Source organism: Emydura macquarii, unplaced genomic scaffold, assembly GCF_026122565.2.
Source record: "Emydura macquarii macquarii isolate MOO-44397 ecotype Brisbane River unplaced genomic scaffold, CSIRO-AGI_Emac_v2 contig_2627, whole genome shotgun sequence".
Lineage (NCBI taxonomy): Eukaryota > Metazoa > Chordata > Testudines > Chelidae > Emydura > Emydura macquarii.
In genome coordinates, this window is record NW_027132764.1 from 53,206 (window position 1) to 77,706 (window position 24,501).

The 24,501-nt window shown below is 60.8% G+C and overlaps 3 protein-coding genes across 3 annotated transcripts; all 3 read right to left on the reverse strand.

The window, feature by feature from the left end:
* Positions 1-12,083: 12,083 nt before the first annotated feature.
* SPN (sialophorin) lies at positions 12,084-13,427 on the reverse strand. Its single transcript, XM_067563917.1, has one exon. The coding sequence runs from the start codon at positions 13,425-13,427 to the stop codon at positions 12,084-12,086; it is 1,344 nt and encodes a 447-aa protein (XP_067420018.1).
* Positions 13,428-15,111: 1,684 nt separating this feature from the next.
* CUNH16orf54 (chromosome unknown C16orf54 homolog) lies at positions 15,112-16,742 on the reverse strand. The gene is made up of 2 exons (XM_067563833.1): positions 16,577-16,742; positions 15,112-16,182 (listed from the first exon to the last, which is right to left on the reverse strand). The coding sequence occupies exons 1-2, from the start codon at positions 16,618-16,620 to the stop codon at positions 15,627-15,629; spliced, it is 600 nt and encodes a 199-aa protein (XP_067419934.1). The 5' UTR covers positions 16,621-16,742; the 3' UTR covers positions 15,112-15,626.
* Positions 16,743-17,184: 442 nt separating this feature from the next.
* On the reverse strand, positions 17,185-23,819 carry LOC137163565 (serine/threonine-protein kinase NLK2-like). Its single transcript, XM_067563834.1, has 11 exons — positions 22,890-23,819; positions 22,506-22,635; positions 22,167-22,222; positions 21,795-21,901; positions 21,080-21,165; positions 20,437-20,646; positions 20,080-20,181; positions 19,869-19,955; positions 19,391-19,589; positions 18,703-18,796; positions 17,185-18,509 (listed from the first exon to the last, which is right to left on the reverse strand). Exons 1-11 carry the CDS (start codon positions 23,132-23,134, stop codon positions 18,461-18,463), a joined length of 1,365 nt encoding a protein of 454 aa, XP_067419935.1. The 5' UTR covers positions 23,135-23,819; the 3' UTR covers positions 17,185-18,460.
* Between the last annotated feature and the right edge of the window lie 682 nt (positions 23,820-24,501).

Below are 24,501 nucleotides of genomic sequence, written 5' to 3' on the forward strand. Positions count from 1 at the left end.
AGGGGACAGGAGGTCACGGCGTCAGCCAGATCCAGCAGGGCCCCCGAGCACAGGCTGGCGGTGGTGTCCCATGAGGCTTCCAGACACAAGCTGGTGGGGGAATCCACCATGGCCACTAAATCCAACATGGCTGCCAGGGTCAGGCTATTGGGAGAATCCAACATGTCTGCCAGATCAAAGCTGGCAGGAGAATCCAACATGGCCACTAAATCCAACATGGCTGCAATGGTCAGGCCGACAAGAGATTCCAACATGCCCACCACCCTCAAGCTGGTTGGCGCAACCAATGTGGCTGCTGGAGCCAACGTGATTGGTGGGAGTGGAGTGGCTTGGCCACCAGCAGGACCCGACATGGCCGCCCTGCCGCCCTGGCACACCGGCATCATCACTGTGTGCATTGCCATGCTGCTGGCCACCGAGGTCGTCTTCGTGTGGGCCTTGCTGTCCCAGCAACTGCCAATGATATCAGGCCCCACCTTCCCCTGCTTCCCCGGCACCCCAGCCTGCCCCCCTGCCCTCGAGTGCGCCATGCGGGGCCAGGCCGACAAACGCATGGCACTGTTCATCTTGGCCCTCACAGCTTGCGTCAGCATCCTGGTCTGCCTGGGTTACGGGGGTGTGTTCCTAGGCCGGGCCACCTGTTGCCGTGGGGGACAGGAGGGGGAGGGGGCCCCAGACGTGAGACGTGTGAGGGAGGGGAGTGGTTGCTGGGATGATTGGGAAGAGGGGGAGATGGGGGAAGGAAGGGTGCTGAGGGGGGACTGGGAGAGTGGGGAGTGGGTGGAGAATGCCACAAAGTAGGTGTGTAGGGAAGGGACCACAGGAGGTGGACGTGGGGCTGGAGGATGAGAGGGGGAACCAGGAACAGGGTATCCTGAGAGGAGAGGGGAGGGGGCTGGGCAAGGGAGCAGGAAGGGAGCAGAGGTGATGTAAGGGACTGGGGATGGATGGGGGAACGGGTGTGGGGGGCTGCATGGCATGATCTAATGGTCAAAGGAAGGTTCTCAAAAGTGGGGGGGATATGATCCTTTGGGCCCCTGTCTCCAGTGTCCGTGCTAATTCTCTTAGGCACTTCTGAGTATCCCACTAAGTCCTCATCTATGTCTTTAGCTGGCTGGGCTCTCCAGACCCGGAGTGGGGTGTAGTGGGTTAGAGTGTGGGAGGGCAGGAAGCCAGGACTGCTGGGGTCTGTCCCCATCTTGGAGAGGGAATGGGTTTTGGTGATTAGAGAAGAAGGGCTGGGAGCCAGGACTCCTGGGTTCTTTGGGAGGGGAACAGGTTCTAGCATGTTAGAACAGGAAGTTGGCCGGGCTTCTGTCTTTTGGGCTTCTGCTTCCACCTGTGGGAATTTGGGCAGGACTCCTGGGAGCTATTTGTGCAGCGATCCCTCCCAAATAGGTGGAGCTGATGCAGAAAAAGGCAGGGAGCCAGCTAATTGGGAAGGTGTTGATGTCTTGGGAGTAGCTCTGGATTTCATTTTTGGCTTCAGCTTTTCCTTCTCTGGCTGTTTGGCTTGGGTGTACATCCTTCACCACTGAGCACGGAGCCAGCAGCCTGGAATATTAGAGGATCCTCAAACAAAGGTGAGAAGAGAGTGATAGAGACGAAGAGAAGAGAGAATATCAGAAAAAGGTATCAGGGGAGAGGTTTGTTTGGGAGGGAGGGATGGGACAATACCGGGAGCCAGGCCAATACAGAGACAGAAAGAATATTGGAACAAGAAAGAAAGAAAGGAAGAAAGAAAGAAAGAAAGAAAGAAAGAAAGAAAGAAAGAAATGAACAAGTAAATGTGAAAGAAAGAAAGAAAGAAAGAAAACAAGGGAATGAGAAAGAAAGAAAGAAAGAAAGAAAGAAAACAAGGGAATGAGAAAGAAAGAAAGAAAGAAAGAAAGAAAGAAAGAAAGAAAGAAAGAAAGAAAAACCATGCGGGAATGCAAGCCACTAGCTCTTTCTCAGGCAGGTAGCATGTGGGTCATGTGGCTGTGCCACTCCACGCCATGTCTCTCTCTGGACAGATGTTGATCATCGTCTCCACGCTGGTGAGCCTGCTGCACCCGGTGCTGTCAGCCATGTCGGGGGCTCTGCGCTGGCAGGGCCTGGAGCACTGGTTCTTCCTGCTGGGCCTGCGGCTGCTAGCCATGTACTTCGCCAGTTCACCGTGGGAGAGCACGCGGGATGATCTGGCGTGTGCCTGGAACCGCAGCCAGGAGGAGGAGAGCCGGCGTTTCTGCACCTCTGTCTGCTACAACCACCACTTCCTGGACCCCGTCGCGCCCACTTGGGGCTTCTCCTTCCTCATCGCCCTGCTGCCCATCACCGTCATGAGAATACTGTATCCCCCAGAGGATAGTCAGGGCAAGCAGGGGGAGGAGGTCACGTCATTGGCCAGATCCAACATGGCTGCTGAGCACAGGTCGCTGGGAGAATCCAATATGGCTGCCAGATCCAACATGGTCGCCAATCCCAAGTTGGTTGGGGAATCCAGCACAGCTGCTAAATCCAACATGGCCACCGAGCCAAGGCCGGCAGGAGACTCCAACATGACTGCCACCCCAAAGCTGGTTGTAGCGACTGGCATGGCTCCCAAAGACAATGCGGTTGGTGGGAGAGGTGTGACCCCGCCACTGGCAGGACCCAACATGGTCACCCTGCCACCCTGGCATGCCGGCATCATCACCATGTGCATCGCCGCACTGCTGGCCACCGAGGTCGGCTTCCTGTGGGCTTTGCTGGCCCGGCAGCTGCCCATGGTATCGGGGCCCACCTTCCCCTGCTTCCCCAGCACCCCAGCCTGTCCCCCTGCCATAGAGTGCACCGTATGGGGCCAAGCTGACAAGCGCATGGCGCTGGGCTCCCTGGCCCTCACGGCCTGTGTCAGCATCCTGGTCTGCCTGGGCTATGGGGGCGTGTGGCTAGGCCGTGCCACCTGTTGCCATGGGAGACAGGAGGGGGAACAGGCCCCGAAGGTGGGGTGGGTGAGGGAGGGGAGCGGGTGCTGGGATGGATGGGGAGAGGGGGAGATGGGGGAAGGGAGGGTGCTGAGGGGGGATTGTGAGGGAGGGGAGTTGGGGGGTGGCACTGGGAAGGGGGTGTCCTGGGAGGGGAAGGGAGGTTATGGGGAGCAGCAGGCAGGGGACTGGAGGATGAGAGGGGGGAAAGGAGGGGCTGGGAATGGGGGCTACTTGGAGGAGAGAGGCCGGGGTGCAGGCCGGGGTGGGGAGATGGGGAGATTGAGGAAGGGAGAGTGCTGAGGGGGGAATGGGAGAGAGAGAAGCTGGGGGGCCTAGGAAGGGGGGAAGGAAGGAGGTTGCAGAGAGCAGTGGGCGGAACTGGAGGCTGGGGGGGCAGGGTCCTGGGAAGGAGTGGAGGTGGCGGAAGGGATGGGGGCTGGAAGGGGGCAGCGGATTGGAGTGTGAGGTGCCACATGGCTGGGTATGAGGGTGGAAGGAAAGGGGGCAGGGGTTGGGGAATGGGACAGGGTGGCTAATGGGGGTGGTGCTGGAGAGGCCCTGGCTCTGGGCAGACTCAGGCACATTCGCATTTTTGAACTTTTCTCCCCAATCATGAGAGCTGGAAACTTACTTTGCGGGGGTGGGGGGTTGGTATGAAATCTGGGCTTCTGCACCATCCACCTGTCACCGGGAGCTGGGACTGTGCATACGGATTCAAGTTGTCTTACCCTTCACCCAAACCTAGGTACCACTGGATCTTGCCTTCAGTTGCCTCTCTAGATCTGTTGAGTTGGAACTACTTTGGGACACAGTTTCTGTGTGAATAGCAGCATCCTTTGTCCTGACGGCTGTCCGTGCTTCTCCGTTTATAACCATCATGTTCCCTTCCAAATGGATCCACAAAAAATTCCCTGGGAATATTGGTGGAACTGGTTTGTTGGACTCTCTCCTGCAGACCATCAGATGGGACCATGATTTAGGACTAAAGCAAGATCTGGCAACCAAGCCTAGATTTGGTGACTGCTTTGGCCATGCCAACCATCCTGGATTTGGTGGCCATATTTGCCAACCATCTTGAGATCAGCGGCCATATTGAATCTGGTTCTTTTCATGTGGGGTTAAATCAGATTCATTTTATCACTATAGAACTAGTCAATGTCTTTGCAATGAATATATTATTGGTTGAAAAAAGGCTATTTTTGGCCCCCAAAACCCATTTTCATTTAGGTCTAATTTTTTCCCGTAGTGGCACAAAAATACCAAAAGATTTTTCACTTTTGGAAACCTGAATTTTTCATGTCTTGGTTTTTGTCAAAAAACCCCAAAAGATTTCACCAAAATAATTTCAAATGCAACATTTTTTTTTTCTGACAACACAATATTGGGAACAATTTGAACTGGAACAAAACAGTTTCTAGTGCAAAATTATCTTTTTTACAATTTAAATGTAATACAAAATTCATTCAAATGATTTGATTCCACAGTGTAACTCTCCAAACAGCATCAAGCTACCTATCTATGGCTTTCTTTCTTTCTTTCTTTCTTTCTTTCTTTCGATGGTGACTTTTTTTCATTTCAGTCAAACTTTTTCATCCCAACTTGGCTTTTTCCAATGAAAACTTCCTAACACTCATTTTTCAAAAGTCTACCCTCTAAAAGTCCCATTTTCTCTCCCTTTTAAACTTTTTCCCACCTTTTTCTGGTGACAAAAGCAAGTCCGTTTTTTAAATTAAATTCCCGCCTCACTGAAACACAACAAAAACATTTCAGAAAGGGGTCTTTTCAACGCATTTTGTCTAAACACAAAATGTATCAACCGAATGAAACCTCAAATGCTTTTTACAGTTCAAAAAGCCATTTTTTGGGGGAAGAAAATATTTCAACTATATCAATCTAATCAGTCTGGAATGAATAAAAAGATTGAAGTGTAATTTTCAGAAGTGTCTTAAATTATTTAAGAGACTAAGTCACATTTTCAAACGTTATTAGGGCCGGAATGTCAAAGGGTCCTAATCTGTCTACGTTTGTGAATATCCCACTGAGTACTAGCTGCATCTTTTGCTTGTTGGGTTCTCTGGGGGGAGACTGGGGTCTCGTGGCTTAGAACAGGGGGGGCTGGGAGCCAGGACTCCTGGGTTCTTGTCCTAGCTCCAGAAGCAGAGTGCAATCTAGTGTTTAGAGCAGGGGGGGCTAGGAGCCAGGATTCCTAGGTTCTATAGCCAGCTCTGGGAGATGGGTGGGGTCTAGTGATTAACTACCTTTGAAAATTTCCCCTTTCAGAGCCAGGAGAGGCTTGGAACTGAACTCAAAAGATGACTAGCTGAGTGAGGATGCTTTAGTGCAGGTGGAAATGCAAAGAATGCAGTAAATGCCATTACTAGACATAAATCATAATTAGGTGGTCAATGTTGCAACACTGATGGGTGGAGAGGAGGCTGTTTGATCTCACTTGATTAAAATAAATTTTCCATTCATCACCGGTCTGTTGTACAATTTAACCTCAAATCTTGAGTGCCGTGGGAATTTCTCCTCTGGCTTGGGTTCATGGCAGATGCCTATAAGATTTTTGCCCTGCAGGGATCCTTTCTGCTATCAGTTAAACAAAGTTTCTTTTCACCTGGGACCTGCCCCATAGGTAGATTCCTTGATTCCACCAGCAGCAAGGATCCGGGAGACAATCCATCCACCCAGCTGCCCTGAATTAATTCCTCTTGGAACTAGAGCATGTCCTTCAGAATAATCAACCCTGCTTGACTGGAAAAGTGCCAATGATGGAGAATCCCCCATACCCCTGGGGGAAAGGGTGAAGGAAGGAAGATGTGGGTAGATCAAAGTGACAGGGAAATTCAGAGAGAGACCTGAATTATAGGCATGGGAATCAGAGAAAGATCTGGGGCAATTAGGGATGGAGTTCAGCAATAGAAAAGAATAAAGGGAAGGATCTGAATGTGAAAATTCAATGTTGGGGTTGGGCTGGGACAGAGCCAGGACTCCTGGGTTCTATCCCAGCTCTGAGAGGGCAGTGGGGTCTAATGGATTAGAGCAGGGTTCTGTCCTCAGCTCTGGGAGGGGAGTGGGGGCTAGTGGTTAGAGCGGGGGGTGGGTGGGGGGGCTGAGACCCAGGACTCCTGACTTCTGTCCCTAGCTGAGGGAAGGGAGCTGGGAACTGGGCTGGCCCAGAGAGGGAGGACTATATGGAATGGGGCACCCTGCTGGCTTTCAGAATTCAGTTGCAAATTAGCCTCTGTTAACCCAAACCAAGCGCAGGGCTGTGTCTGAGTCTCAAAGCCAAAACCAGCCCTAAATACAGCAGGCCCAGTGACCCCAGCCGCCCATCTACACACTGCACCTTGCTGCTCAGCAGGCCTTCCTTGGTAATGAAAGAGGGGCTGGGGCTCAAGCAATTTTTTTACTTTAATAACTGACGCTGCAAGCCAGAGGCACCAGGGATTGGCCCTGGCAAGCCCTAGCACAAATTAAGCACTGCTGTTCATGCCTGCGATGAGTCTGCAGGGTCTTAACCAACAAGAATGGTATGGGTTGGGAGCCCCGGGCTGGGGTAGAAGAGGGCTTCAGGTCGGGAGTGAGGGGCACGGGCAGAGCTGGGGGGAACCCCAGGGCTGGCTAGCAGGAAGCTGCGGGTCAGGATTGAGGGGCACTGGCGAAGCCAGAAAGGAATACCCTGGAGTGGACAATACAGCCCTGTTTTGCCCTAAGTGTCCTGTTTATCTGTGGCTGGAGTTATGGGCACAGTAACCCCGACCTCTCGCTGGGTGGCAATGTGGAGCTACATTTTGGTGTCCAGAGACGTACCCTGTGTACTGTAGCAGGGAGCGACTGTCTCCCCTGGCACCACCGCTCTCTGCCTGCTGGGGCTGGTCTGAACATCACCCCCCGCTGGACCCAGCCAGGCTCAGCACCCCCCGCCCACTCGCCCGCCCTAGGGTTCTCCAACTGTTGAGCTGCTGAGAGAGGCCTTGAGCCGGGAGTGGCTGGCTCCGGTCTGGGAGCAACATGGCAGCAGGGCACTGCAGAGGTGCTTGAGGACCAGGCCGGGGGTGTGGGATGTCCCAGCTGGGTGCCGGTTTCTGGGGGGTGCATCGGGGAGCGGCAGTGGCTGGAACCTGAGCCCAGGGGCCCCAGAGGGAGATGCTGCCCTAGGCTAGGCTGGAAACGGGCACAGACCGGACTGGAGAGGATGTCCCCGGGATCGCCATTCTCGGCTGGAATGCGCCATCTGGACCCGCTCTCGCCCAGGAATGCTGTGGTGGCCAGCCCAGAGTCCCGGTGCCTCCCTTTCCATGGATCCAATGGCTGCACTCGGGATCTCTGCTCCGCACTCAAGACAGATTCCCCCGGCCAACCTATCGTGTGTCTCTCCATCAGACACCTCCTCAGTGTCTCCCTGGGGCAGCAGGCCAGGTAAACCCAGCCTGGAGGCCTCATCCCAGCAGTGGTGTACCAAAAGGTGGCCAGGGGTGGGTGGCTAAGCCCCCGGGCAGCAGCCTGTGAGGGGGCACTGGGTCAGCCCATCACCATGCGCAGGAGGAGGGGGATTCAGGAGGCTCTGCGGGGCGCCCCTCAGCACCTCCCCCTGCCCCCGCGCATTGTGACAGGCCATCCCAGCCCCTCTGCCCAGGCAGGGTCTACGGGGCACTACAGGCAGCCCGGACGGAGGCGTTGGCTTTTCCACGGCCCCCAGTTCCCGACCCCGCAGAACCCAACACGCGGCAGGACTGATCTCCAGCGGCACAAGGCCGAGATCGGGGGAGGCGCTTTGTGTGACCCCCTCTTCACCCCCCGCCACAGTGAGAGAGAATCTCACTGGCGCTAACCCAGGCCCTGGGCCCCATCATGCCCGGCCAGGTAGCCCCCAAAACAAAGGCCTCAGCCCTCCCTTTGCCTTGCAGGGTAGCACTTGGTGCACCCCAGTCCCCCAGCTCCCCAGCAGGCAGCTCCCCTTCTCCCCCAGCCACTCACGGAAATTGCCAGGCTAGCTAGACACATACATGCCCAGCGGGAAGCCCGCAACTCAGGAGTCTAACAACTTGTCACCCAAATCTAGCGCCCCAAGCTTCCTTAGCTTCATGAAGGATGGAGATTCACTGACTCAGCGGCTTTCTGCAGAACTGGCTGGTTCTCAGCCAAACAAGGGTGCAAGATGATCATAGACAGACCCGTCCGCCAAGGCATGACAGGGATCATGGGGTGTCGTCCTTGTATACTCCCACATCTCTTTGAACTGCATCCCGACTGCTTGCTCATCAGCGGACCGGCGCCATAGTGAGTTCTCTAGCCCACGTTAACTTGTCTTTCCTGTTTCCTTCACCTGTTTTAATGGGCTTACAAGGCTCCGACAGAGAGCACGAGAGAGCGCTCCCTTCCCTCCAGTCTGGAAGAAACCTGTTTCTCCCTGGTTTCATTACAAGTTTGAAGGCGTAACTAAACATGTACAATGCCATTAGTGAGCAGCCTTTCAACGGCTTCCCTCTGATCCCTCACGCGACACCGGTTACGGAGAAACCCCATGAACGCGGGGCGGGAGATGGGGTGAGTTTGTCAGGACTGCTGACACAGCGTGGCAAGCTCTTCACTGGTTGGCACCAAGGGGCTGCAGTGGCGAGGAGGGCTGGTTTGCCGTGGTTCCTGCTGGGGGTGAGGCAGGGCTGTGCAAGGGCCCGTGGAGAGAGAAAGGGTCACGGATCAGGGGACAGAGGCAACTGAGAAGGCAGCACAAGGCACAAAGCCGGCAGCTTTTCCTGCCGAGGTGCTAGAAGGACAAAAGATGGTGAGACCTGCCCATCAGCCTCACCGGAGGCAATGCCCTCCCACAGTGTCACGGCCCACTTTCGCCGCTGGCTGGGGCGGCTACCAACAGCCCTTGATGATGGGGACTCCAGGATACCCCTCTCGGCAGCCAAAAGCTCTCAGAAAGACTGCTCTGAATGGGCCATCATCAACTGGATTCTGCCAACCCAACAACCATGCCCCAAAGCTCCTGACGAGCAGGAAGGGACTCAGGGGCAAGTGTAACTTGGGGTAGCTCAATAATTGACCAGTCAAATCCTCGTAGGGGTCAGGAGCCAATGGAGTGGGTGGGCCTGGATCTTCCTACCTGCCTCCTCTGTGTCCTGCAAAGCGTGACACAGACTTGCCCACCCATGCCCTGGCAGGGATAATATGTCTGCAGCCCCCCGTTCTCTCAGTGTCCCACCAAAGGGAGCCAGGTGTGATCTTTGCCACAAGCTGGGAACTAGCTGATTGTCATCGTTAGTGGGAGATGTTTGTGTGGGGAACAGTCATGGAGCCAGTCTCCTGAATGGTGGATCCCAGCTCTCGGGGCTGGACAAACACTGCGAGAACTTGCCATCAGGTGAGAAATCCCCGAGTAGGCAGGGCAGGCTGTAGACGGCCTCTGATGTTTTACTTGCCTTGATTTTCAGTCGGGAGTTCCCTGCCAGTAACTAAACGGCAGTTCGGTTTTACTACCGATGAGTCTAAGGGCCTGGTGCTAAGAGAAGGGCTGGCTGGTGAATTGGGGAACTCTGCTTCTGCCTCATGTGACAGTCTAGCGGGACAGCCCAGTGACTAGCCGGCCGAATGGCCAGGGGGCGGCCTCACAGTTTCTGTAGCCTAGTCATCCTGGAGGGGTCCCCAGCCAAGTTGCGTGGGATGGTCCTAAATCTCTCTTGCGTTCTGCGATCACCCCCCATGGAGTGCTGCGGTCTCAGAGGAGGCAGGTAGGGGGACCTGGGCCCACCCATTCCATCGGCTCCTGACCCCCATGGGGGTTTGACTGGTCAATTATTGAGCTACCCCAAGTTACACTTGCCCCTGAGTCCCTTCCTGCCTGTCAGGAGCTTTGGGGCACAGTCGTTGGCTTGGCAGAATCCAGTTGATGATGGCCCATTCAGAGCAGTCTTTCTGAGAGCTTTCGGCTGCCGAGAGGGGTATCCTGGAGTCCCCATCATCAAAGGCTGTTGGTAGCCCCCCCAGCCAGTGGCAAACGTGGGCCGTGACACTGTGGGAGGGCATTGCCCCCGGTGAGGCTGATGGCGTTACACCGCAGCGCAACCGGGGGCCATCTGGGGCCATAGGTGGTGAGTTATAAGGGCCCGTGGTGCCCGTGCTCCATCAATATTCAGGAGCGTGGGCCTGGCTCCACCCATATCTCTGTGCTGCTGGGGGCCAGCTGCGAAGCCTCCAGTGGGGCTGTCCCGTGCAGGGGCAGAGTGCAGCGACCCCCAGCATCCAGGGTGGCCTGGCCAGTCTGCCCCCTTTACCCCTGGCACACTCACAGCGGCTGGCCGGGAGCCACTCCAGCACCGGCCCTGCCCACAAGCAGAGCAGCGGCCGCTTCCCCCCCCCCGGGCCCAGGAGCGGCGAGGACCCCCCGGGCTTTGGCCCCTTCCACGGCTGCTCTTCAGAGCCAGCTGTAACCAGACGCCAACCCTTGGCGATTTACTCCGCCGGCTGCTCGGCTGGGCGCGATCTCTGAGGGCAGCAGCGCAGGTGGCGGATCCACAACACGCGCCAACGGGGGAGGATTGGAGATGCACGCAGCCGCCAGCTGGGCTGGGCTGGGGAGAAAGGTATTCCCGTCGCCCATGTCCGCAGCCAGGGGGGATCCAGTCCAGCTGGGCTAGGGCTAGAGAGGGAACCCTGTCCTCCCCCTCTTAGCAGGGTGCAAGGACAACAGCATCCCCGGCCCCATCCCGGCCCGCAGCTAGGCTCGGGCAAGGCGCACCAGTGACGCCAGTTGGCCCCTCACCCTGCCTGGGGGTGAGCCACCCACCCTGCAGTCCTTCAGCCTGGCTGGCCCCACCCAGCAGCTAAGCCAGCCAGCTTGGCTGCCGCCGAGCGGAGAAGCCAGGCTCTGGCTAAGGCCGCCCGGCAGAGAGGGAGGGACTCCAGTGTCCTCCATGGTGTTCACACGCTACTCAGCCATGCCGGCTCAGCCCCAGCCTGGCTCGCGGGCCGTGGACCATCTGAGCCCCGCGCTGCAGCAGGAGCTGGGCAATGGGTGAGGACGTCTGGCGGGCAAGGAGGCGACCCTGATAACTACAGTGGGAACAGCCGACCGAGCCGCAGTTTGGTGTCACGACGGCTGAGGGGAGGTTGGGCTAAAAGCTCGGCTCTCACTCGCCACAGAGTTGACTGGGCTCTGTCCCACGGCCGCATGGAGGGGCCCGAGCACCCCCTGCCAGCAGCAGACCCCATGGCTCTGGGACGCTTGACAGCAGCCTTTGGCTGTTAGAATTCTCCTCTCAACCATTGCCAGAGCCATACAACTCTTTATTAAATGCACAAAACGATAAACCTCTGCAGGAACGGGAGAGATTCCCTCCCAAGCACCCTGAAATGTACAGACGAGTGTTAGAGGGCAGCAGCACAGCTGAGGACTGGGGGGAGCCCAGGGCTGGGCTAGCAGGGGGCAGCGGGTCGGGGGAGTGAGGGGCATGGGCTGAGCTTGGCGGGAGCCAGGGCTGGGCGAGCCGGGAGTTGCGGGTTGGGAGTGAGGGGCACCCAATCCTTCCTGTCACAGAATCGGCCGTTAATTACCCAAGGCCGCAGAGTGAGTCTAAAGGAAGCTGTGACGAGCAGAGACACGAGCATCCTGCCTAGAGCCACAATCACACACCCAGCTCTGCCATCGCCCCTCACTCCTGACCTGCAGCCTCCTGCCAACCCCAGCCTTAGGGTCCACCCCTCCCCCCTCCTCGAGCTCTGCCGGTGCCCCTCACTCCTGACCCACAGCCCCCTGCTAGACCAGCCCTGAGCTCTCTTCCTCCCCCCTCATTCTTGAGCCAGGACTCCTGGGTTCTCTTCCCAGCCCTGGGAGGGGAATGGAGTCTAGTGGGTTAGAGAGGATGGGGGGCTGGGAGCCAGGACTCCTGGGTTCTATTCTGTTCACACCCTAAACCCTTCACCTCAAATTCAAACTGAATTGAATCGTGAATCATAAACAGGAAACTTGTGGCTAGGGATGGCGGAAAATCTTGCAAAAGAAACTCAGAGCACCTTGAGCAAGAAAGAGAAGGAGCCCGCGCGGCCTATGAGCACAGATGGAAACTACCTCGGCCTCTCCCCGCAGGGGCTGTGGGGAGTGGGACAGGTGCTTGAGGGTGGGGCTTACACAGGGGGCATGGCCTCCTGCTCCACAGGGGGGGGCAGGGGAAATTCCCCGTTGGCAGGTGGCTCCGGAAGGGGTAAGGGGGGACCAGGTGTCGCGGGCACCGTCCCATTAGCTGCCTCTCCCCCCTGCGGTGCCGGGTCACCCCCCTGCTCCCCGGTGGCCAGCAGGGCCTCCAAAAGGGGTCCCCCGTCCTTTGCCCCAGCCACATCCTCCATGGCCACTGAGGATACCCGGGAGTGGCGCTTCCCGAAGAAAGTGGTCAAGGTCGGGCGCCTGGAGTCGCCCGGCTTGGCCCCCTGCCCCCCGTCTCCAGCCTGCCCCCCATCCCGCTCCTCCGGCAGGGCCACTGGCCCCGCCCACTCATTGGCCCCCGCCGACCCAGCATTGAAGCTGGTGGAGCCGGATCGGCGCCGGTGCCGGCACTGAAGGGCCACGGCCAGCAGCAGCAGCAGCAGCAGGAGCACAGTGATCACGGCCGCCACGATGATGCCCACGTGCAGGGAGCGGCCGGTGGCCGTGGGACTGTGCGCCGTGTTCGTCTCACGGAACTGGATGACAGGCGAGGGTTTGGGAGTGTGCTTCCATCCCTCATTGGTGGGGCCTGGTCCAGTCCCAGCCGTGCTGGCGGGGACAGGCTGCTTGTGTCCGCTCCAATCAATGCTGTCTGGGATGGTCCGATCGGCTCCGGCTGGGCCGGTCTGGTTCTGTTTGGTCCGATCAGCGTTGGCTGGGCTGGTCTGGTTCTGTTTGGTCCAATCGGCACGGGCTGAGACAGTCTGATCAGTGCTAGCTGGGACGGTCTGATCGGCGCTGGCTGGGACGGTCTGGTTCTGTATGGTCTGACCGGCGCTGGCTGGGACGGGCTGATTGGTGCTCACCGGGCTGGGCTGGTTCTGTATGGCCTGACCGGCGCTGGCTGAGACGGGCTGATTGGTGCTCACCGGGCTGGGCTGGTTCTGTATGGTCTGACCGGCGCTGGCTGAGACGGGCTGATTGGTGCTCACCGGGCTGGGCTGGTTCTGTATGGTCTGACCGGCGCTGGCTGGGACGGGCTGATTGGTGAGTGGTGAGTGAATCCCCTCCCCCATGACTGGCATCGGCTGTGACACGGGGGCTGGCCCCATGGCTAATTGGGTCACGGGCATACGGCTGTTGCTGGCTGATTTGGCAGAAGATGGGGACATTTCCGGACCGGCACTGGTGTGCTGGCTTTCCTTACCAGTGCCTGGACCAGCGTCCTGCCCTAGGCCGGCCGTCTTCTCCACAGAGGCTGCTGCGACCAAGAGAACTAGGAGCATGGCCAGGATCTGCGGCTGGGGCCGGCCCCCAGGCACCCCCATGGCGTCGGGATCCCTCGTCCCACGTCAGCGCTCAGGAGCAGAGGGGACCCTGGCACCGGAGATGGGAACGGACAAACACCAGCCTGGAGCAAAAGGGAAGGTGGGTTGTTTTAAGGGCCTTGCCCAGACCGGGGACACGGCTGACTCCGCCCCCAATTTCCTGGGTCCATATTTAGCCCAGGCCCCCGCAATGGAAGCCACATTTAGAGTAAACCATAAAAGGGGGAACTGAAAGGAGCTGGCTGGAGAGAGGTGCACTGGGATTATGTCTGAGTGGGGAGCCCAGGGCTGGGCTAGCTGAGGGCTGCGGGTCGGGAGTGAGGGGCACCAGCAGAGCTGGGGTGAGCCCAGGGTTAGGATAGCAGGGAGCTTCGGATTGGGAGCTGGGGGGAGCCCAGGGCTCAGGGCCAGCTGGGTGGGGCTGTTCTAGCAGCCAACCAGCTCTTTCTGAGGTTTCTGCGGTGTGGGGGGGGCGCTGGGATGTCAGCAGGTGCACCCAGCCGTTGGGTGAGCCGGGGACAGAGTGAAAAATGAGGGGGGGTCATTTTGGGGCATCAGCCCCATGGGGTAAAATTCACTGGGCTCCCACTGTCCCAGCCCTGGGCTCCCCTCAGCTCTGCCGGTCCCCCTCACTCCCAACCCACAGCCCCCTGCTAGCCCAGCCCTGCCCCCCACCTCTGCCGGTGCCCCTCACTCCCGATCTGCGGCCCTCTGCTAGCCCAGACTTGCCCCCCAGCTCTGCCAGTGCCCCTCAGTCCCAACCCACAGCCCCCTGCTAGCCCAGCCCTGCCCCCCAGCTCTGCCGGTGCCCCTCACTCCCGACCTGCAGTCCCTTGCTAACCCAGCCCTGCCCCCCAGCTCTGCCGGTGCCCCTCACTCCTGACCCACAGCCCCCTGTTAGCCCAGCCCTGCCTCCCAGCTCTGGCGGTGCCCCTCACTCCCGACCTATAGCCCCTTGCTAGCCCAGCACAGGCCTACCCCCCAGCTCTGGCAGTGCCCCTCCCTCCTGACCCACAGCTCCCTTGTAGCCCAGCCCTGGGTACCCCCCGAACTCCACAGGTGCCCCTCACCCCCGACCTGCAGCCCCCTGCTATGTAGCCAACTACCAGTCCCCTACCTAAACCCCCCACCCTAATTCCTTCCCCCACATTCCCACCCAGCATCCTCATTCTCCAGACGATCCCACCGCACACACCAATTGCCCCCCTCGTACCTCGTGGCTGGTGAGCCGGGGCCAGCGCGTGGCTGCAGGCGGGGCTGGGGATTTGGGGCACCGGGGGCAAGGTCTGAGCCCTGGGCCGACACGCGGCAGCAGGCTGGCAGCAGAAACGTGTGAGTAAAGAAGAGTGCAAAAGGGAGGAAATGGTGAAAGCAGTGACTTTAGCAGCGCTGGGAGGAAGTGGGCCCTGGGAGAGCTGATTAACTGCTCAGGGACAGGATGGGGGTGGATAAAAGGGGCATGAGGGGGAATTGGGCCCAGAAATTCAGAGGGGGCAGCTGAGAGTGGGGTGGGTGTTTGGGAGATGAACTAGGGGGGCTTTAGAGGGGGAAATGGGACACGGGGTCTTTCCCCTCTAGGGCAGGGACTGGCTGGCTGGGGGGGGAAGGAATGGGGCAGAGGGGCCTCTCCTGCTAGGGGCAGCATTTGCTTCCAACCACAGATCACACAGGCCCAGCCGTCCAGTCAAGAGCAAGAACCTTTATTAGGCAAGCCAGCGCTTACTCGATTGCGCTAGGCGCCGACCACCAAACTACACGTCCGAGCCCGGCTGAAACACCAGGGCCTGTCCTGGGCATCTGCGGGCCGCCTCCACCGGCTCTGGGGGGGAAATCGGCAAACCAGAAGGGGGAGAAACGGGAGCCACACCGAGGTCCCCCCCCAGCAGGTGTTAGCAGAGTTCTGCAATTGTTTGTGGCTCCATGAAATCAGTGTCGTCCCACAAGCGGCCCTTCTGTGCCCCATGGCAGGGGCAGAACAGAAATAGAAATAACAATGGGGGGGCAAACAGAGCCCCTGATATGGGGAAGAGAAGGGGGATCCCCAGGGGCCTCGTGGGGGCCCCCAATTTTCAAAGCTTTCCCCCCAAATTTCAGTCCAGTCCCAACATCTATGGCATGAATCCTGCTTCTGGGGGCACAGATCCCACTTCTTGGGGGAGGTTTGGATCCTGGTGCCCCCTCCCTCCCCAGCGCCGGCGCTCACAGTCCCCTGCCCAGGCCACCCCCCCCGCGCCGGAAGAACTCGGAGATGTCCTGGAGGGTGACGTGGGGCTGGGCCCCCCAGGCTGGCTCCTCGCTGTCCCACAAGGCCACGGTGCTGCCGGTGCTCCCCGGCGCTGCTGAGTGGATGCCGCTGGAGTTGCCGCTCCCTGAGCTGCCGGCCGGCCCCCGGTACCAGTCGTCAGTGCCGGGCACGGGGCGCGGGATCCACATTTCGCCCGCCTGCACCTTGGAGGGTCCGTCCGGCTGGGCCGGGGCCTCCGGCTCGATCCACAGCTCCCCACCCCGCCGCCACGTGCTGGGCACCTCCCGGATCCAGGCACCCCGGAAGAACCGCTCGCCCAGCACGGCTGAGATCACCACGAAGAAACCGGCCACTCCGGCCAGCGCCACCATGGGCACAAGGCAGGCGGAGCAGGGTAGGCCGGTGGACGGCGATGGGGTGACAGCCGCTCCGGGGAGCCGCGGCGGGAGCTGGGGCGGGGCTGGGAGCTGTGGGTCGGGGGGCAGAGACGGCGGCATGGTCGGTGAGTGGCTGCAGGGAGAGAGAAAGGGAGTAGATAAATGGGGGGGCCCAGCTCTGACCCAGGACTGGCTGGCTTGGAGGGGATGGGGCATGGGGGCGGTTCCCCTCTAGAGGGCACCAGCCCCAGGATGGGGGGCTGGGCTGTTCAGGGGGCAACCACACAGCAAGTGTGAAGAATCGGGACACTTGTTTTGGGTGGGGGAGGTGTATAGCTGTGTATATAAGACAAACACCTAATATCAGGACATATGGTCACCCCACTTTCCCCTCTAGGGGGCACCAGACCCTATCCGGGCCCAGGGCAGGGCCTGGCTGGCTCAAGGGGGCGGGGAATGGGGCCCAGGGCCTGTCCCCTCTAGGGACCGCCGGTTGCAAAGCACGGGATGTGCAATGGGATACTCACGTCACAGGTGGCAGAGGTGGGTGCCTGGTGCCCCGCTGAATCATGGGGGGCAGCGAAGGCCTGCAGACCAGTGCCCCATGGCTCGCCGGGGCCAGGCGCAGCTAGAGGAGGATGTGGCCTGCGCAGTGACGCAGCATTTCCTGCCCGGAGACACCCGCTCTAATGACGTGATGGAAAGAGCCTGCGGGGAGAGGGGGGAGCTTGGCAGGGGGGTGCCGTGGGGCAAGGTGTGTTTGTGGGAGATATTGAGTGGGGGAATCCGGGCGTTCTGGTGAGCTCCCAGTTTAGGCCTCTCCCTTTGGGCGCCTTACGTCCGCCAGGCTCCAGCATCTCTGTCAAACCTGTGTGCTGCCTGGCTGGGAATTAGGCGTCCTCATCCCAGAGGTGGGCGCATCTCAGTGCCGGGCGATGGATCCCTTTATAAACAGCCCCCGCGGCATCTCAGCGCCAGGCGAGGGGTCCCCATATAACCAGCCCCCCCACGTCCCACCCCAGAGGTGGCCACAGCTCAGCACTGGGCGAGGGGTCCCCGTGTAGCCCGCTGTCCCACTCCAGAAGCAGCTGCATCTCGGCCGTGCCCAGCAAGGAAAAGCCCAGCACTTTGCAGCTCTGGCACCAGCAGAATTTAATTTAATGCCGCTCCAATAAGTTCAAGTAAAAGACAAAACCCGAACGCGCCGTGCGAGCATTTCACGCATCCAGGATGGCTCCGATTGCCTCCCTTGGCCAGGAAACAACCAGCAGGGAAAATCGGGGAGATGCCGCTGCGGCCCGGAGCCGCCAGCCCCTAGGCGATGGCCGGGTCCCAGACGAAGGCAGGCCCAGGCAGATGTTGGCAGCGGTGAAATGACACGCAGTTCGGGCCTCTCCCAGCAGGGGCGCTGGCTGGGGGACGTCAGCGGTATGGGGCTGGGAATGGGGTGCAGGGGGTTGTTGGGGAAATGGGAGGGTGGGGAGGCCGGGGCTTAGACATGGGGTGCAGCAATGGCGTTGGAGGACTTTGGGGGTGTATTCACAGTACAGCCTCGGGGGAATGTGGGGGGCAGGATTCACAGCTCGGCACAGATTTGTTTCCAGTGCAGACTGGAGAGAAATTCAGGGTTGTTGGGGGAGGTTTTGGGGGGGGCTGTTTCCAGAGCAGATGCAGGGGAGGAATCTTGAGGGGTAGGACAGGTTTTGGGGGGCTCATTTACAGTGTGGATGCAAAGGAATGTGGGGGGACAGGGGGGCTCAGGGCGGTCGTGTTTCCAGTGCAGACTCAGGGGAGTTTGGAGGTGCAGGGGGCCCAGGGGGATTTGGGGGTTTGGGGTGGCTGTGTTTCCAGCACAGACTCAGAGGGAGTTGGGGATTCAGTAGTGGGGGAGTTTGGGGGTGCAGGGGGGCTCGGGGGCAGCTGTGTTTCCAGCACAGACTCAGAGGGAGTTGGGGGTTCAGTGGGGGGCGCAGGGGAATTTGAGGGTGCAGGAAGGGCTCAGGGCGGCCGTTGTTTCCAGCACAGACGGGGATTTGAGGGTGCAGGAGGGGCTCAGGGCGGCCGTTGTTTCCAGTACAGACTCGGGGCGCAGGGAGGGGATCTGGGCACCAGCAACTCTGAGAACTTGGTGCTGAATCAACCAAAGCCTGGCCCGTGTGGCAGGGACCCCATAGCAACTCATTCCAGCTCAGACACTCCAAAACCTACACCCAAGACGCACGGGGGGCTGGGATAGGGCCCCCTGGCCACAGGAACCCCTCGATTTCAGCTCCGGGATCCTCAGACTTTCCCCAGCGGTTCAGCAGACGATTCAGCTTGTGTCCCACCGCGGCCGAGTCACTCTGTCCCCGCCCCCGTCTCCTGCTGCCCTTCCTCTGCCCCGCAAGACCCCAATCTCCCTCCAGCCGCCTTCATCTCTCGTCCTGCTTCGAGACTTTCGAAGAGTGCCAGGCTGTCGACCTGCGGGGAACAAGGGCTTCAGATCCAGCAGGGGGGGTGCAGTGGCGTGGGGGCTGGCTGTGGGGTGCTGTGGGGACACTGCGGGGTTGGGGCTGGGAGTGGGGGTGCTGCAGGGCGGTGGGGGGTCCTGTGGGGTGGGATGGGGGTGCTGGTTGTGGGGCAGGTGTGCTATGGGGCACTGGGAGTCACTCACCGGATGAAGGTTTTGAAGGCGGCCGAGTTGGGGTTGATGCACAGCGGGACTCGCTTCCCCTTCTGCTGTTCCAGGATGAAGCTGTGAACCAGCTCTGCAAAAGAGGGGGGCATATCCAGATCTGGGGGTCACAGCCGGGATTGGGGAAAATTCAGACGGGGTCCGTGGCAGGGGTTGAGGGTGGTTTGGTGGCTTAGAGTTTGGAGAGGCCATGGGGGTCCCAGCAGGGGCTAGAGTGTGGGAGGCAGGGTGGTGTCAGGGGGTGGGAGTACCAATGGGGTAGGGTCAGTGTGGGGAGCAGCAGGAATGGCGAGGGGTCCCAGTGGGGGAGGAGTGGTTGGGGGGGCAGGGGGAGGAGTCCTGGTGGGGGGTTCACCTTTGACCTGCCAGACGGAGCTGATGCCCTGCTTGCTGGTGGCGTGGAAGTGGGGCGCCAGGGGGGAGTGGCAGTGTGGGTGGGTGGGGGGTCCTGATGGGGAAGGGGCAGTTTTGGGGGTGGGATCCTGGCAGGGGAGGGGCAGTTTGGGGATTGGGGGGTCCCAGCAGGGGAGGGGCAGTGGGGGTGGGGCCTTGGTGGGGGAGGGGCATTTTGGGGGGCAGAGGGGGCCTGGCAGGACAGGGGCAATGTGGGGGTTGGGGAGCTTCCCGACAGGGGAGGGGCAGTGGGGGCCCCAGTGGGGAAGGTCACCTTTGACCTGCCAGACGGAGCTGAGGCCCCGCTCATCGGGGGCATGGAAGCGTGGAGCTGCAGGGGGCTCAAAGTCGCTGGCGTAGACGCGCCCTGAGGCACCGCTGGAGCAGCAGCCGCACATGGACGTGTGGTATCGCAGCCGTCCCTCCTGCAGGTATGGGTGGGCCAGGGCCTCCCGCGCCGACAGTCGCTTGGCCTGCGGGACAATGCCACATGGGACCCCAGTGCCTGGGCAGGGCAACCCCCAGAGCTCCCAGGGACGGACCCCAGTGGCTAGCCAGGGGAACCCCCAGGGCTCCCATGGACGGGACCCGGCATCCAGCCAGGGGAACCCCCAGCGCTCCCAGGGACGGGACCCAGGAGTCTGGGCAGGGGAACCCCCATTATTCCCAGGGCTGAGGATGGGACCCAGGCGTCCAGACAGGGCAACCCCCAGTGCTGCCAGGGATGGGACCCAGGCATCCGAGCAACTCACGGGATCGAAGGCCAGCAGGCGGCAGAGTAGGTGAACAGCCTCATGGGTCGCCTCCCCCGACAGCATGTACAGCACGGACAGCGAGGGCTGGGACGGACAGACGGATGGAGATCCTGAGTGGGGGCCTCCCCTCCCTCCTCTTCCCCCCACTCCCTGATCCCAGCCCCCAAAACCTTCCCCCCCAACACCCCACGTGCACCCCGGGTCTCACCGGTTTGTGGGCGCCCCGCAGCACGTGGGCCCGGGCCCCCTCGCAGGCCAAGCGCAAGGCGGGGGCCGGGGGGGTGCCCAGCAGGTCCGTGATCAGGTCCAGCTGTGGGGGGAGGGGAAAGGGGTTAGCGGGGGGGGTTGCAAGAACCATCCTCCATGCAACTCACACCCAGCCCCTCCCACTCCCTGATTTCAAGCCCCTCCTCCACTCCTTCCAGCCCCTCCCCCTCTCCAGAACCTCTCCCCCACTCACTCCATCCTCTCCCACAGCCCCTTTCCTCCCTGCGCTCCAGCCCCCTTGATCCCTCCAGTCCCCCCTCCCACTCCCTGCCCCAGATCCCTGCTGGTCTGGTCCCACCTGCTGCACGGGGCTGGGGGCCTGGAAGAGGATGCGCCGGCCCAGCAGCTCTGCGAAGATGCAACCAACGGCCCAGAGGTCGATGGGGGGCCCGTAGTGGGGGCAGCCCATGAGGATCTCAGGGGCGCGGTAGTACTGGGTGACCACCTCCTGCGTCATGTGCTGCCCCTCATCCGGCTCCTCCACCCGCGCCAGCCCGAAGTCGCAGATCTGCCGGGACAGGAGCTCAGCCCGGATGCCTGGGTCCCCCTGCCCGGGAACGCTGCGGGAGCCCCGCCCAGACGCCTGGGTCCCCCCACCTGGGAACTCTGCGGGAACTCCTGGGTCCCTTTCCCTGTCCCGGTCTCTGGGAGCCATCATGGACACTTGGGTACTGCAGCCCAGCCTCTCCCCACGCCTGGGAACACTGTGGGAGCCCCTCCTGGACACCTGGGTCCCTCCACCCAGCCCCCTCTACCCACCCAGGAATGCTGCAGGAGCCCTTCTTGGACTCCTGGGTCCCATGCCCATCCTGGTCTCTGGGAGCACTACAGGGGCCCCTAGGGGAGCCATTCCGGACACCTGGGTCCCTTTCCCTGTCCCGGTGTCTGGGAGCCGTCCCGGATGCCTGGGTCCCACCCCCGTGGCAGGGGAGGGGCCGCACCTTGAGGGCGCAGTTGCTATTCACCAGCAGGTTCCCCGGCTTGATGTCGCGATGCAGGACGCCGGCCGAGTGCAGGTATTTCAGACCTGGGGGGAGGGGTGGCGATGGGGGGCTGGGATCGGGGACCCCCCAAACTTGCCCTTCTCCCCAGCCAGCGATCCCCCCATGAGCCCATCACCCCTTCCCCACTGCGCTGAGAGGGAGGGCGTGAATGAAAGGAATGGGGGGGGGCGGAGAGGGGCAGGCCAGGGGGAGGGGAAGAGGCCGTATTCAGGCCAACCAGGGGCCAAGACGGGGACTGGTGACATGGGGGAGTTCAGGGTTGCCCTGGGGGAGGGGAAGGGGGAGATATTTGGGCAGCTTTGGGGTGTATTGGGGCAGCTGAGGGTGGTTATTGGGGGACCTGTTGGGTGGGCAGTGGGGATCTAGGGGCCTGTGGGGGGTGTAGTGGGTTTCTGTGGGGCTGGGGGGCTTTTGGGGGGTGTAGCAGGTTTCTGGGGGGCTGGGAGGGGTGTAGTGGGTTTCTGAGGGGCTGGGGCACCTGTGGGGGTGTAGTGGGTTTCTGAGGGGCTGGGGGGCCTGTGGGGGGTGTAGCGGGTTTCTGGGGAGCTGGGGGCCTGTGGAGGGTTTAGGGGGTTTCTGGGGGTTGGTGGGTGCAGCAGGTGTCAGTGGGAGGTGGGAGTTGCGGAGGGGCTGGGGGCACCGGGGGTCTCACCGCGTAGCAGCTGGTAGAGGAAAACTTTCACGTGCTCTGCGCTCAGTGGCTGGGGTGACACGATCACCTTGTGCAGGTCGCTCTGCATCAGCTCCGTCAGAACGTAGCTACCGCCCGCGCTGGGTCAAGGGCAGGCCGGGGGGCACAGCCCCATAGCCCCACCCCCATAGCCGTACATCCCTATAGCCCCCTTCCTCGCATAGCTCCCCACCCTCCCCTCCAGCAGTACCTAGCTAGGGGTCTGCGCCCTGATAACCCCCCGATTCCCAACTACCTCCCACTGCCCCCAATTGACCCCTCCGGGTCATCTCCCCACACTCTGTATCTACCCCCAGCCCCTCCCCCATGTTGAGGGTGCCATAGGGTGGATACATCTCCTCGAAGCAGTCGATCTGGGGGGGCTGCAGAATGTCCAGCACTGACAGCACCTGAGGGGAGGGGGGGTGAGACACAATAGGGGACCCCCAGGATTCCCCCCATGGGGCCTCTGAGCCAGCCACAGCCCCCAGCCCCACTGCTACCCTAGCCTCAGAAACACCCCCCTCCAGCCCCACAGACCCCAGCCCCCACTGAAACCCCATGGCTGATCCCATGATCTACAGCCCCCCATCCCTGCCCCATAGCCCCCGACACTCACTGCCACCCCACCCTGTCCCCAGAGCCTTCCCTCAAATCCCCAACCCTCAAGTCCCACCCCACCCCCCATCTCACATTCTCATGTTTGAAGTAACAGAGCATCTTGAGCTCCCGAAAAACCCGTTTGCAGGAGACGAGATTCTGGAAAACGTTGGGCATCTTCTTCAGCGCAACCCGCTTCCCGTCCCGGGGGTCCGTCACCGACCTGCCCAGACAGACACAGGGTGCCCCTCACTCCCGACCTGCAGCCCCCTGCCAGCCAAGGTCTGGGCTCCCTCCCAGCCCTACCAGTGACCCTCACTCCCCACCCGCAGCCCCCTGCTCCCCACAGCTTTGCCGGTGACCCTCACTCCCCACCCGCAGCCCCTGCTAACCCAGCCCTGGGCTCCCCCCAAGCCTGCAGGTGCCCCTCATTCCTGATCCACAGCCATCCCCCTCTTCTCCCCCCCCCCCACCTACCATACGACTCCAAAGGCTCCATAGCCGATGGGCCGATCCGGTTCAGGTTCCACCGTCATTCGGGCCAGCGCCGCCTGGGTCTGCTGCTGTGGGGATGACCCCCCCGGCATCCCAGCAGAGCAGTAAAACTTCTGGGTTCCCCCCAGCCCAACTGCTAGGGGGGGCTGGATCAGCCCTGTCAGCGCCCCCAAAACATTGGTGCACAGCTGGGTCTGCAGGGCAGGGTTCGGGCCCTGGAAGGCCATTGGGGGGCTGTGGAGTGTGGGGGGGGGCTGGAGAGGAGGGGGCTAGGGGTCAGGAGAAGGGGCAGAGACCTGTGGGCTGGAGGTAGGTTGGGGGGTTCAGGAAACTAGGGGGCTGGGACCATTGGGCAGTTCTGGGGTGTGTGAAAAAACGGGATTTCAGGGACACCCTGAGGGAATGGAGCTGGGAGGACAGAGGGGAGGGTTAGGAGGTGGGAGATAAAGTGGGGAGTGGAAGTGAAAGGCAGACCCTAATGGGATAGGGGACTGGGAGTATGGGGGTGTCTGGGGAGCTGGTGGGCTGAGGAGGGGCTGGGGGTGGAAAATGGGGGGTTGGATGTGGGGGGCTGTGAGGCTGGGAACGGGGGGAGGTGGATGTGGGGAGCTGTGGGGCTGGGATGTGTCTGGGGTTGAGAGTGTGGCGGGACTGCACTTTAAGACCCTACTGTAAACAATCCCAGCTGGGCTGCAGGGGGCGAGATGGGGGGGGCACGGGGCCCCCCAAGTTCTTAAATCGCATCCATCCTCCCCCACAAAGTCCCGGGCCGGGGGCCGGGCGTTCCCGGGGCCGGGCTGGGGGCTCAGAGGGTGGGGTGCAGCAAGGGGCGCATGGGGGATCCCACCGCGATGGGCTCCGGGAGCGGCCCGAGGCGCGGCGGCGGAGCAGGAGGCAGCGGGCGAAGGGATGCAGCGGGCGGCGCCGGCTGGTCCTTTGTTAAAGGTAACGCCGGCCAGGGAGGCGGGGGGGGGGGGGAGGAAGGCTCCGCCCAGCTGGGAAAAATCCCCCGGACAGAAATGGGGGGGCAGAGAGAGCTGGGTGTGTACAGATTGATAAAACAGACAGATAGATGAGAGGGATGCATAGGGTCACACAGACAGACAGACAGACAGATAGATAGATGAGAGGAGTGCGTGGGGATAGACAGACAGACAAGATTGGGAAGCTGTATAGTGAATTCCTTAGCTGCACTTTGGTTGGTGGGGACCTGTGCCCGAGAGCCGATACCCTCCTGGGTTGGGCTCCTGGCCAGACGTCAGAGTAGCCGAGCTCCGGATGAAGGGCTCAATACGATGCCAGCTGTGCAGCATGGTCGAAGTCCCCTAGCAAAGAGGCTGGTTCCCAAAGTCACACCCCTACAGCTGCCCTTTTAGCACCCACCCTGCTTGCCAAGATGGCCGGGTGCATCAGCCGAGGCTCCGTTTCCACAAGAGTCTCCCTGCCTTGCTTTCCTGGTACCGGGGCCTCCCGTGCGGTACGAATTCAGGTGCACAATGTGGGCCAAACCATGTTACCTTAACCCAGTCGCTGTCCAACATTAAACCATTAAACAAGATTCGGGTCTTGGTTTCCAGAGACCTCTGCCTGCTCA

Coding starts and splice junctions, on each gene's coding strand:
- LOC137163565 (XM_067563834.1), bottom strand. CDS start 23,134: ATGGCCTTCCAGGGCCCGAACCCTGCCCTGCAGACCCAGCTGTGCACC. Junction 21,902..22,166: donor ATCGACTGCTTCGAGGAGAT/GTATCCACCCTA, acceptor CGCGGGCGGTAG/CTACGTTCTGACGGAGCTGA. Junction 20,647..21,079: donor ATAGCAACTGCGCCCTCAAG/GTGCGGCCCCTC, acceptor CTGTCCCGGCAG/ATCTGCGACTTCGGGCTGGC.
- CUNH16orf54 (XM_067563833.1), bottom strand. CDS start 16,620: ATGATTCAGCGGGGCACCAGGCACCCACCTCTGCCACCTGTGAC. Junction 16,183..16,576: donor CCACCTCTGCCACCTGTGAC/GTGAGTATCCCA, acceptor CTCTCCCTGCAG/CCACTCACCGACCATGCCGC.
- SPN (XM_067563917.1), bottom strand. CDS start 13,427: ATGGGGGTGCCTGGGGGCCGGCCCCAGCCGCAGATCCTGGCCATGCTC.